At 52.2% G+C, this 12508-nt stretch overlaps 1 protein-coding gene across 2 annotated transcripts; it reads left to right on the forward strand.

Moving 5' to 3' along the window:
- The first annotated feature begins 1830 nt into the window (after positions 1–1830).
- Positions 1831–10053, forward strand: Spred3 (sprouty related EVH1 domain containing 3). Of its 2 annotated transcripts, XM_042668212.1 has the most exons (5): positions 1831–2007; positions 3052–3220; positions 3311–3387; positions 7767–7910; positions 9388–10053. In XM_042668212.1, the coding sequence occupies exons 1-5, from the start codon at positions 1831–1833 to the stop codon at positions 10051–10053; spliced, it is 1233 nt and encodes a 410-aa protein (XP_042524146.1). The 2 variants fall into 2 exon arrangements, with proteins under 2 accessions (XP_042524146.1, XP_042524147.1); XM_042668213.1 differs by lacking the exon at positions 7767–7910.
- The last annotated feature ends 2455 nt before the right edge of the window (positions 10054–12508 follow it).

Consider the following 12508-nt stretch of genomic DNA (forward strand, 5'->3'; position numbering starts at 1 on the left):
CCCCACCGTCTTCCAGGTTCCCCCTCCCTCCCCCCAGCGCCCCGGCTCCGGGTGCCGTCTCTAGCGCCGCCCGAGCCAGCGAGGGAGCCGGAGAGAGCAGAAGGAGGAGGAGGAGGAGAAGGAGGAGGAGGAGGAGGCCGCGTCGCCGCCGCTCGGAGCCCGGCCGGAGCCTCCCAGGCAGGTGCCCAGGGGCGGGCAAGGGGGCGGGGGCTGACAGACTGCCTGCCCCAGCCAGGGGGCGACCAGGACCCCGCTGCACCTTCTGCCCACCCAGGTGACCCGCACACCCCAGCTGGGAAAACAGAAGGTGATGGGGTCCCTAAAGTACGCGGCAGCCATTTGGGGGTACCAGTCTCCATTTAGGGGTGTGTGTGGTGGGGTCTTACATTCCCTTTGAAGATTCCCATTCACAAAATTTCATCCTGGCCCCTCTCCATTGAGGGAACTCTGAGGACCACTTCCCCAGGAGGCGGAGGGGGGGGGGGACGGAGATTTATTTGTGGGGAGCGTAGGGCATCCTGGGATCCTGATGCCCCATCCCAGCTAGGCCCTGGGTGGTGGGGAGGGAGGGGAGGAAGCCCCTGCCCTCTTTCAGTGCTTCACCTGTTGTCGGGGGAGGCGGGCGGACAAAGGAAGCAGTGTCACGTGACTGCTCATTCACAAAATCCCATCCCATTGAGAAAAAGGGGGCTGGGGGCGCTGCGGCCGCCCCTTCCTCTCCCAAAGGGCTGGGGAAACCCGGCAGCCTGCAGGTGGGGGAGGGGGCTAGAGCTTGTGGCTGGGTCCCCTAAAGGTTGGGACGTCTGGGTCCCCGTGTTTGGGTAGCAGTGAGGTGAGTGGGGGGTGCTGGGCGCTAATCGTGATTACTGGGCGGAGGACTCTGTCCTCTGAGCTGGGGGGCGGGGTAAAATGCTTCTGAAGGGTGCTGGAGGGAATATGGGGGGGGGGAGGAATCAACACCCCCTCCCCAATCTCGGACACACACCATCTCTCCTTTATTTTTTTTTTTCTTTGCTTTCTTCGGCCCAGGACCCGAGAAAGCAGCTTTGATTTTTTTTTTTTTGTGAATGAAAACGCTCGTTGGATCTCTTCAGTTTCTGGCTTCCTCAGCCAGCCTCCATCTCCTCCCCCCCTCTCTCTTTCTCTTTCTCTCTCTCTCTCTCTCTCTCTCTCTCTCTCTCTCTCGGCCTCTCTTTCTGGCCATTTCTCTTCCCTGCTTCCCTGCCCATCTCCTGGTTGCTGGGTGACTCAGTGAGCTTTGCATCCGGTCTCATTCATAAATCCGGGAAGGGGTGGGGTGGGGTGGGGGGGAAAGAGAGCCAAGCTTTTCCACCCAGCTTAGTGGCCTGGGTGACAGGGTGCAGGGACAAGCGCTGGGGTGGGGGGTGGGGAACTGGTGCTGTAGTTGATGGGCTCAGGGAAAATACATATGCGCAGGAACCCAGCTGTGTGTGTTGGGGGGGGGATGATGGGTGGGGCTGTGGGTATGTGCTGACTGAGGAGAGGGGGTTGAGGGGATGAGCTGGAGGAGGGGAGGTGGCAAACCTAGACTGGGGGCTGAGGGTGAGAAAGATGGGGGAAAGGAGGGTCTGGCTAGGGAAGGTAGCCCTGGGGGAAGAAGGCAGATAGGAGAGAGATGTCAGAGGAAGAAAGAAGCCATGCCAGAAGAAAGGGGGCATGAGGGGGAAATGGTGGGTATTGTGGCTGAGGGTGCTCTGGGCCCGGATGTGAGAGATGAAGATGGAGGGAGGGAGGGAAGGAACACTGAAGGAAGGAGCAGGATTTGAATTCACAGACTTGTCCTTGTCTTCTCCCATGTCCTCTAGGTACATGGTGCGGGTCCGAGCCGTGGTCATGGCCCGAGATGACTCCAGTGGGGGCTGGCTTCCTGTGGGGGGCGGGGGCCTCAGCCAGGTGAGCGTATGTCGGGTCCGAGGGGCCAGGCCCGAGGGGGGGGCCCGCCAGGGGCACTACGTCATCCACGGGGAGCGCCTCCGGGACCAGAAAGTGAGCCACCCTGGGGCGTGAGGGTGGGGTGTGACCTTTGGGGGAGGCTGGAACGGGGCTGGGGGTCTAGAGGGCAGGTTAGATTGTCTTCTCATCTGAGACTCAAACTGGGATGGAGGGGGTGGAATTTGGTAAAGAATCCTGTCCTAAAGATAAAAGTTGGGCTTTGGGGAGGGGTCTATTGGGGGTGTAAGCAGGTCTGGGCCACTGCCTCTTCTTGCTATTCTGTCACCACAGCCTCCTTAGTGATTTGCCCTGCTCCCTTCCTGCTCCCCCTTCCATCCCAGTTGGTCCTACCTGGGCCCTGCTCACACCTGACTCAGGCCATTTCCCTGCTCAGCTCTGAAGCCTTCCTGGGCTTCCTCTTCAAGATCATCACTCCCCCCCCCCCCCACGCCCCCGCATCCACCAAGTTGGCCCCTGTCGGCCCCAAAGCCTGATGGAAGGCATTTGATTTGGGGGGAGGGCGGTCCTTCTTAGAAGTGTCTAATATCAGTTGCCAATTTTCTGTGTGGTTTCAGCAGGGGTAAACTGGCTTTCTTTTGGACACCAATCTGGAGAGATGAGATAGAAGTTTCAGCTGGGGATGTAGTAGGAAACTTTGAATTGTTTGACAAGACTTGGGGGAGGTAGTGTTTAAGAGTAGGAGTCACTAGGGAGAAGATGAGAGGGGACAGGGATGTGGACCAGCATTGAGGGGGGATTGTGGAAATACAATAAGAACAGTCAGGAAATGCTTGAGGCCAGAAGTGTGGAGAGTATTCTGCCTGCTGGGTTATCTAGAAGGAGCAGGCATTCAATAAGATTTGGAGTTCCTTACTAGGGCACCAGAAAAGGATCAAAGGACAAGAGGAAAAAGTAGAGGATGATCAGAGATCCATTTCATAAAATTAGGGTGCCGTATTGGGGTGACAAGGAGGGCTCAGGGGTACATGTGGGAGATGAAGTTGGTGGGGGTGCTGTAGAATGCAGAAAAGGTTAGCATTAGGGAAAGTCATGGCTGGGGAAGGGGATGTCTGAGTTGTTTCCCTTCCTGCCTCTCAGATCACCTTAGAGTGTACCCTGAGGCCAGGCTTGGTTTATAACAAAGTGAACCCCATCTTTCACCACTGGAGCCTGGGCGACTGCAAGTTTGGCCTGACGTTTCAGAGTCCTGCAGAGGCTGATGAGTTCCAGAAGAGTCTGCTGTCTGCTCTGGCTGCCCTCAGCCGAGGTGAGCCACGTGGGTGGAAGGCACTGGGGATGGAGAAGGCAGGAGAAGCTGGGCCTGGGGATTCACTCTCTGCTTCTCTCCCTACCCCAGGTTCACTCACTCCTTCCTCATCTTCATCCTCCTCTTCCCCTTCCCAGGACACCGCAGAGACTCCCTGCCCTCTCACGGTGAGTCTTCTGTCTTCTGATTCCTTTGTTGAGTTTTCTTTCTGGTCTACAAATTCCTGGGAGCCTACAGTATAGCAGGCATCAGGCCACCCACTGGGGACACGGGATCCAATCTGGTCAGTTCAATCTCACTTACTCTAGTTTTTCTGTTCTATTGAGAATCACAGAATTGTTAAAGATATTTAACAAGTAACTTCTGTATACCAGGCTGTGTTTTAGATACTGGGGGCACATCGATAATCAAGTTTCTTTCCTCTTGAAGCTACCTTCTAGTCTAGTGGGAAAAGGCAATTTAAAAATAAGATGAAGGGGTTGGAATCGTGGCTCAGTTGGCAGAGCACTAGCCATTGAGCAAAGTATCAAGTACTACATTTAATAAATAAATAAAAGGAGAAAATGAAAAGACTAACCATAAATAGGGCTGGGGGCAGAGCTGAAGTGGTTAAGTACTTGCCAAGCAAGCTGGAGGCCCCTGAGTTTAAACCAAAGGATGGGGGGGGGGGGGGAATGTAAATGATGAGCAAAGGAACAGCAATCCCATGTTCTAGTTCCTCAGGCTACATACTTTTTGTTGCTGTTGTTGTTGTTGTTCATGGGGCTTGAACTCTGGGCCTGAGTGTTGTCCCTCAGCTCTTCAGCTCAAGGTGAGCATTCTACGTCTTGAGCCACAGCACCACTTCCAGTTTTCTAGTGGTTTATTTGAGATAAGAGTCTCACAGACTTTTCTTGCCCAGGCTGGCTTTGAACCAGGGGCCTCAGATCTTACCCTCTTGAGTAGCTAGGATGACAGGCGTGAGCCACCGGTGTCCGGCTCTGCCCCCAGCAGGTGGACAATCTCATTCCTGCCTCCCCTGCTCGCCCGTTAAGTTCAGCTCCCCTCTTCCCCCACAAACAGGAGAAGAGACCCTATTGTCCTTTGTGTCCCTTGTTCCCTTCTCCTACTCAGATCCTTCCCCTGGCTCCTTGTTACCCAAGGGAAAGGACAAAATCTTTCCAGTGGTCCCAAGCTCCTACACCATCTGGCCCTGCGTTATTCTTCCCCATACTCACATTGCTGCAGCCGTTGCACTATCCTCGCTCTCATTCCAACAGTGCAGGCATATTCCTGTCACCAGGACCTTTGTACTGGCTATACCTTCTAGAACATTCTTCTGTATGTGGCTTATCCTCTCCTTTTATGACTTTATACAATTATCACCGCAGTAAGTACCTCCCTGAGAAACCTATTCAAAATCGCAATCACACAATAGGTCTAATTTTTTCCCCCATCTTCCTTATTTCCTGTCTGAAAACACAGCCTTCCTAGGTATCAAAAGTTTAATATATGTGTGTATGGGTTTTGGGTTTTTTGTTGTTGTTGTTGGACATGGGGCTTGAACTCTGGGCCTGGGCACTGTCCTTGAACTCTTCAGCTCAAAGCTAAGGCTCTACCTCTTGAGCCACAGCACCACTTCCGATTTTGTGGGGGTAAATTGGAGATAAGAGTCTCATGGACTTTCCTGCCCGGGCTGGCTTTGAACTGTGATCCTCAGATCTCAGCCTCCTGAGTAGCTAGGATTACGGGTATGAGCTACTGGCTCCCAGCATGTGTGTATGTTAATGCCACAGTGAAACCCCTTTGTGCAATTCACTGCACAAAGAAAAAGAAAGGAAAGGAAAGGAAAGGCCACACTGTAGTGGTGCACACCTGCAATCCTAGCTACTCAAGAGGATTGTGGTTTGAAACAAACCCAAGACTCCATCTCTAAAACGACCAGTAAAAAAGCTGAGCTGGAGGTATGGTTGCCCACAGTGCAAGCAAGCCAGGCAGGAAGGCCTGAGTTCAAATCCTGGTACCAGCTATCTATCTATCTGTCTGTCTGTCTGTCTGTCTGTCTGTCTATCTATGTGAGTTGACTCCTGTGATGGAATGCCAGCTCCAGTAGGGCCAGGATCGTTCTCTGATTCCTTGCTGTGTTTCCAATACCTAAAACAGTGCCTGGCACCTAAGTATTCAGTAAATGTGTTGAATAAATTAATGGAATGAATGAACGCATAGAATGTTGTGTGCATTTTGGCACTTGCTCGGAACAATGTGAATTGCCAAGAACACCTAGAGGAACAGAATGGGTTCCCTGAGACAGAAAGGGAGCCAGCCTCAGAGTAAGGGAGGATGAGATGTGGGCATAGACAGTTCCTGTCTGTGGAGTTTTTGCTCCATGCTCTGGCTGGAACCTGCACAGTGATCTTTGTGGCTGGTATGCTGTGGTGCTCAATGAATGTGTATGTATGCTAAAAGGGTCAAATGAATGAGGCAGAAATGATGCTCAAGTAACAGAAATTAATGGAGGGTCTGAAAAGTGTTACTTCAAGTTAGGAATCAGGGACTCATGCCTATCATCCTACCTAGTCAAGTGGCTGAGCTCCAAAGAGGATTGAGGTTGGAAACCAACTGGGGCAATGTCTTTGAAATCTCATCTCCCAAAAAGCAAAAAGCAGGGCTGGAGGCATGGCTCAACTGGTAGAGCACCGGTGGAGCAAGCTAGCCAAGTTAGTTGAACCAGGCCCTGAGCTCAAATCCTGGTAACTGGGGGGAGGAAAAAAAAAGATTAAAGTCCTAGTAGAGAACAGGGCTTAGTATGGGTAGAAGAAAAATACTCCAGGTGAAAGGAACTGCCCCATGGAGGTGTGCCAATAGAAACGACACAGGAACTTGGCTGGCTGGCCAAGGGAGAGGGCTTCAGCAAAGAGACATGATTTTTTTTGGGTGGTGGGTCGGTTGTGGGGCTTGAACTCTGGGTCTGGGTGCTGTCCCTGAGCAAGGCCAGCACTCTACCACTTGAGCCACAGCACCTCTTCTGGCTTTTTGTTTTGTTTTGTTTTTTTTTGGTCGGTCGTGGGGTTTGAACTCTGGGTTTAGGCGCTGTCCCTGTGCTCTTCAGCTCAAGGCAAGTGCTCTACCACTTGAGCCACAGTGCCACTTCTGGTTTTCTAGTGGTTTATTGGAGATAAGAGCCTCACAGACTTTCCTGCCGGGGCTGGCTTTGAACCTCAATCCTCAGATCTCAGCCTCTTGAGTAGCTAGGATTACAGGTGCCCTGCCACTTCTACCTTTTTCTGCTTATGTGGTGCTGATGAATCGAACCCAAGGCCTCATGTGTACAAGGCAAGCACTCTACCACTGAGCCACCTTCCCAGCCCCAAGAGAAATTGATGTTGTATATGTTGGTGAGCTAAGCAAGATAGGACTTTAACAAAATAGTACCATAACAGCACTGGGTGTGATGATGTATACCTGTATGTATCATTATTTTTTTTGGTCTGTAGGGGTGCTAGAACTCAGGCCTGAGCACTGTCCCTGGGCTTCTTTGCTCAAGGCTAGCGCTCTGCCACTTTTAGTCACAGTGCCACTTCTAGTTTTCTGGTGGTTAATTGGAGATAAGGACCTCACGGACTTTCCTGCCTGGGTTGGCTTTGAACTATGATCCTCAGATCTCAGCCTCCTGAGTAGTTAGGATTACAGGTATGAGCCACTAGCAGCCAGCAGCTTCTGTTTTTTTAAATTTAGGTGGTTAATTAGAGGTAAGAGTCCTACAGACTTTCCTGCACAGGTTGGCTTTGAAACTGGATCCTTAGATCTCAGCTTCCTGGATAGCTAGGATTACAGGCCTGAGCCACGAGTGTCTCGCTGATGTATACCTAAAATCCCAGCACTTGGTAGACTGAAGCAGGAGAATCTGGAATTCAAGGCCAGCCTGAGCTACAAGGCAAGTCCCTATCTCAACAAACAGGACTATGGCCAGGTACCGGTGGTTCACACCTTTAATCCTAGCTTCTCAGGAGGCTGAGATCTGAGGACTGGGGTACAAAGGAAGCCCAAGTAGTAAAGTTCATGAGACTGTCATCTCCAACTAAGAAAAAACAAGCTGGAGGTGGAGCTGGCTCAAATGGTAAAATACTAGCCTTGAGCACAAAAAGCTCAAGGACAGAGTCCAGGCCCTGAGTCCAATCCCCAGGATTGGCACCAAAAACAAAACAATTCAACAACAACAAAAACCACCCTCAAACTATGAAAGGAACTCCATGATAGAGTGCTGCCTAGCATGTGCAAAGGCCCTGGTTTCCATCCCCAGCCTTTCCTGTATTTCAGCATATGCTGTACCCTAGACAATGGGCCCTAACCACAGACTTGTTTACCAGTAAGTACTATAATTGGCCCTGTTTGATGGAAGAAGAAACTGAGGCTCAGAGATGAGCTCAATTACTAGAGGGCCTGAGCCTGAACTCATGTTTACTTGGTTCCAGCGCTCTCACTCTCAGTGTGTGGGGGGGGCGTCTACTTAAGGGCATGAGCTGGGAAGGGTGGTTCTCCCCTAGCTGAGGCCCTTGATCTCTCCCAGTCCCACATAGACAGCGACTCCTCCTCCAGTCACAGTCGCCAGGAGACACCTCCCGCCTCCGCAGCCGCCCCCATCATCACCGTGGAGTCAGCTTCTACTTTCGGGCCGGCCATGTCCCCCCAGCACCACCGTTCCTCTGCTCAGGTGTGACCCCCCATCCCTCAGCCCCTCAGCCATCCTTTGGGTGAAATGGGAACAGGTGCTAGGGTCTCTAAGGGGGGCTGGAGCTGAGGCCCCGAGGGCTGGCCAGCCTGACTACTGGAGTGGGTGTGGGGAGGGGGAAGGCGGTAGAGGTAGAGACAGGCCTGGGTCTCTCCCAAGGCTGGATGCTTCCTGGAGATTTGATGGAGAGTTCTAAATCCTAGAGGGGCATTGGGGACGATGTGGACAAGTTTTGTAGTGTATTCGAAAATGCTGGTATTAGCCAGGTGTCAGGGGCTCATGCCTATAATCTCAGCTACTTAAGAGGCTGAGATCTGAAGACCCCGTTGGAAGTTAGCATGGACAGGAAAGTCCATGAGACTCTTATCTCCAATTAACCAGCAAAAAGCTGGAAATGAGCTATGACTCCAGTGGTAGAGCTCCAGCCTTGAGCAAAAAAGCTCAGGAACAGTGCCCAAACCCTCAGTTTAAGCCTTAGGAACAAAACAGCAGCAAAAAAGAGACGGCTGGTAATCACAGAAGGATGCCTTAGGGTTGCAAAGGTGGGAAGGCTTGGTACCCAAGGAATCCAAGGGGCAGGAATCCATCGTGAAAGGCAGAGAGGTTGGGAGATGTGACTCCTGGATCTTGAGAGTGACAAGTCTCCTGCCTCTAGGAAAGGAGGGACCCACGGGACTCCACACAGGAGCAGGCGAGGGTCTTGAAAGTCTTAAGTCCCAAACTCAGAAAGTATTTGAGGAGTCAAGTTCCTTGGGTGACCTAGGCCTATAGCTGCATCTTGTTTTTTGTGTTTTCTTTTTTTGTGCCAATCCCAGGGCTTGAACTCAGGGCCTGCATGCTGCCTCTGAGCTTCTGTGCTCAGGCTAGTGCTCTATTACATGAGCCACAGCTCCGTTTTGAGCTGTTTGCTGGTTAATTACAGATAAGAATCTCATCGATGGGCTGGGAATGTGGCTTAGTGGCAGAGTGCTTGCCTAGCCTGCATGAAGCCCTGGGTTTGCTTCCTCGGTACCACATACACAAAAAGCTGGAAGTAGGGGCTGGGAAGGTGGCTCAGTGGTAGAGTGCTTGCCTAGCCTGCATGAGGCCCTAGGTTCGATTCCTCAGCACCACATAAGCAAAAAGAAAAAAGCCGGAAGTGGCGCTGTGGCTCATGTGGTAGAGCGCTAGCCTTGAGCTGAAGAGTTGAGGGAAAGCGCCCAGGTCCTGAGTTCAAGCCCCAGGTCCTTCAATTAAAAAAAAAGAAGAAGAACCTCATGGACTTTCCTAACCAGGCTAGTTTGAGTCATGATTCTCAGATCTCAGTCTCTTGAGTAGCTGGGATTACAGGTGTGAGCCACTAGCCTCCCCCTGGATCTTGGAATTCATGGATCTTTTGAGATAGGGATGGATCGCGGTGGGAATGGACTGTGAGTCACAGATCTGGCTAATGTGATCTCCTTGTCCCTTGGTCCCGCAGAGCTATCCTCCGCTTCTACCTTTCACAGGGATCCCGGAGCCCTCAGAACCTGTGGCTGGGGCAGGGGGTCCGGGCTGGGGTGGCCGTGGCTATGAGGATTACCGACGCTCGGGGCCACCTGCGCCCCTCACCTTGTCCACCTGCGTCGTGCGCTTCGCCAAGACTGGCACATTGAGGGGCGCATCTCCAGGTCCCCCAGTGTCACTACCTGCTCCTCTCACCGAGGCTGTTCCCCCAGCACCCCCGGCTCGCCCACCCCCAGGTCCCGGACCCACTCCTGTGCCAGCCAAGGCCTCCCCAGAGGCGGAGGAGGCTGCGCGCTGTGTCCATTGCCGGGCGCTCTTCCGTCGGCGTGCAGACGGTCGTGGTGGCCGCTGCGCAGAGGCCCCGGACCCGGGTCGCCTGCTGGTGCGTCGTCTCAGCTGCCTCTGGTGCGCCGAGAGCTTGCTCTACCACTGCCTGTCGGACGCCGAAGGTGACTTCTCGGACCCCTGTGCCTGCGAGCCGGGCCACCCGCGCCCTGCTGCGCGCTGGGCCGCGCTGGCCGCGCTGTCCCTGGCCGTGCCCTGCCTCTGCTGCTATGCGCCCCTGCGCGCCTGCCACTGGGTCGCCTCCCGGTGTGGCTGTGCCGGCTGCGGGGGACGCCACGAGGAGGCTGCGCGGTGAGGAAGTGACCGTCTTGGTGTGGGGTCCTGCAGCCGGATGGAGGACCTCCCTCCAAAACAACAACAAATGGAGGGTTCAGGACTCTGGACATTCTCTCTCTCTCTCTCTCTCTCTCTCTCTCTTTTGCTCTCTCTTTCACACACTCTCTCTCATTCTCTCTCTCTCTCTCAAATCTAAATCTCTCAAAACCTTTGGGCACATCCCAGAATTTGGAGCTTTGAGTTTGGATTGACTTAGAATCTGGAACCCCAAACCTAGGATTGAGAAACTGAGAAACACCCCCCCACCCCCACCCCAGCATCACTAGGAGGTCTGTCAAAACCACTGAGGCATCCTGAATTCTGCATTCTCCATTTCTTCTTGTCCACTGAGGGACCTCCTGACATCTCCCAAATTGTATCCCAGAGGGCCTTGCAGGGCACACAGAACCCCTAAAAGATGCAGGGACCATAAACCCTGAATCCTCGTCTGTCTGACTAACCATCGGCCCTGGTTACACCTGGCACCATGAACCCTCAGATTACAGCCCCAGAGTTAGTCAGGTGTTGCCAATAACAAATTACTCCCAGATCTTGAGATGAGAGGGTCTAGAATCACCCCTAAAATGATCCCTGAATATTCTGAGACCTAGTGTACCTCTATCTGAGATGCCCCTCAGGACCCATGAGACACCAAACCCCTCCTGGGTTTGTGGTATGGGCTGGAATGCCTAGATTCTGGCCCCAAGTCTACCCAACTTCTGAATGTCTATTGACCTGGTCATCAGTTTGGGACAGCAAGATTTTAGAAGTCTGGATAACCTCCAGATACTGAAGTATTTTCTGATCAAAATGACCTTCGGAGGGCCAGCCCAGGGCTCGGTAAATTCCATGTGTCACGGACTGAGATGCTCTGGGAGCCAAGAGTACACCTGTATAGACCCACCTGCCCCTAAGCCAGTGTTCTTGGTTCTTATGTATGGACTAGAGGTGCCTGTTACCCCCAGGTATATGACTGGGGGGTGGGTGTGCACTGCCTCCTTAGAGCCCAAAATCCTGGTCTCAAGTCCTCCACAATCCTCTTCTAGTTCCCCATTTGGATGTAGATTTTGAGATCCCAAATGCCCTGGAATCTTTGGCCACCTCTTATTGTCAGTTCCTCAGTCACCTAAAGGCCAAGTTGGGAGTCTAGCTCCAGAAAGCTGGGGTGGCAATAGCCACTCAGACCTCTGATCCCTCAGTGACTCCAAGGTGCTTTAAGAGCACTGGATCCAAGATTCCAAGGTGCCATTGACACCCCTAGATGCAGGGCTCAAGTACTATAATATTGGGATTGTTACTGATACAGGACCTTGTTCTCCATCCCAGAGACCTACAGATCTGAGCTGTCCCAGGACCCTAATATTCTCTCAGACTCCAGATTCTTTTGGATTTAAATGCTACTAATCTGATGAAGCCTGGAAATGCCTCTGCTGGATCCTGCTGCGAATCCTCAGAAAACGATAGCCCCTAGTATTCTACCATTCCATAGATCCATGAAACTCCAAGGTCTCAGGCCCTGGAATTCTTGTCCCCAGGACCCTAGCTCAAGCCCCCAGCAGCCTTAGAATTACTCTTTATAGCCCCCCCCCCTTTTTTTATGGTCTGAGACTGGGACTTGAACTCAGTACCTGACACTTTCTCTCATTTGGCTAGTGCTCTAACAACTGAGCCACACCTCCAATCCCATCCAACCCCCTCCTCTATCCTAATTTAGATTACAGGAGTTCCCCACTCCCACCTCTAAAGGCCTGGCTTTGCTACAGAGGATTATGCAAGCTGTTTGTTAAACAAAGGCACACAATGAAGACAATGACCACGGGCTTTAGTGTCACCTGGTGGCCAATCCAGGCAATCAGACAAGGCCTGCCTTAAAAATTTTTTTTATTATTATTATAAAGATGATGTACAGAGAGGGGTTACAGTTATATAAATCAGGTAAAGAGTACATTTCTTTTTGGACAATGTCACCTTTTCCTTTGCTCCCTCCCAGTTTTTCCCTCCTGTCGCCACCGTTAGCTGTATAGTCCATTTTGTCCTGCCCTTTTCTGATTGGCACAAAAGCAATTTCACTCTGTGGGAACCCCTATTCCCCAGCCTTGAAGATCCCCCTAAAGTCCAACCCTGAGCACTAACCCTGGCCCAAGTCCACCTACCCCTCCTCTTCTGTGTCAGTTAGAATGCTTCAAAGGCTTTATGATACTGCTCTCCGGGCTTCATCCAGGGAGAATGCCATACTCTCTGTCCTGAGTGGGACCAGATGGCTGGCGCACCTAAGATCTGTCCAGAATGGGAGATAGCAAGGTCTTGTAGCAAGAATGTCTCAAAAAATATATATTTTTAAATGGCTTTGGACCTGCCTCTGGCCCCAAGCATCTAGCAATGTGCACTTACTACCCCTTTCTTCATTACCCACACTCTGATGGCCTTGTGTGTGT

This window comes from Dipodomys spectabilis, unplaced genomic scaffold, assembly GCF_019054845.1.
Source record: "Dipodomys spectabilis isolate Male_0828 unplaced genomic scaffold, ASM1905484v1 ptg000422l, whole genome shotgun sequence".
NCBI lineage: Eukaryota > Metazoa > Chordata > Mammalia > Rodentia > Heteromyidae > Dipodomys > Dipodomys spectabilis.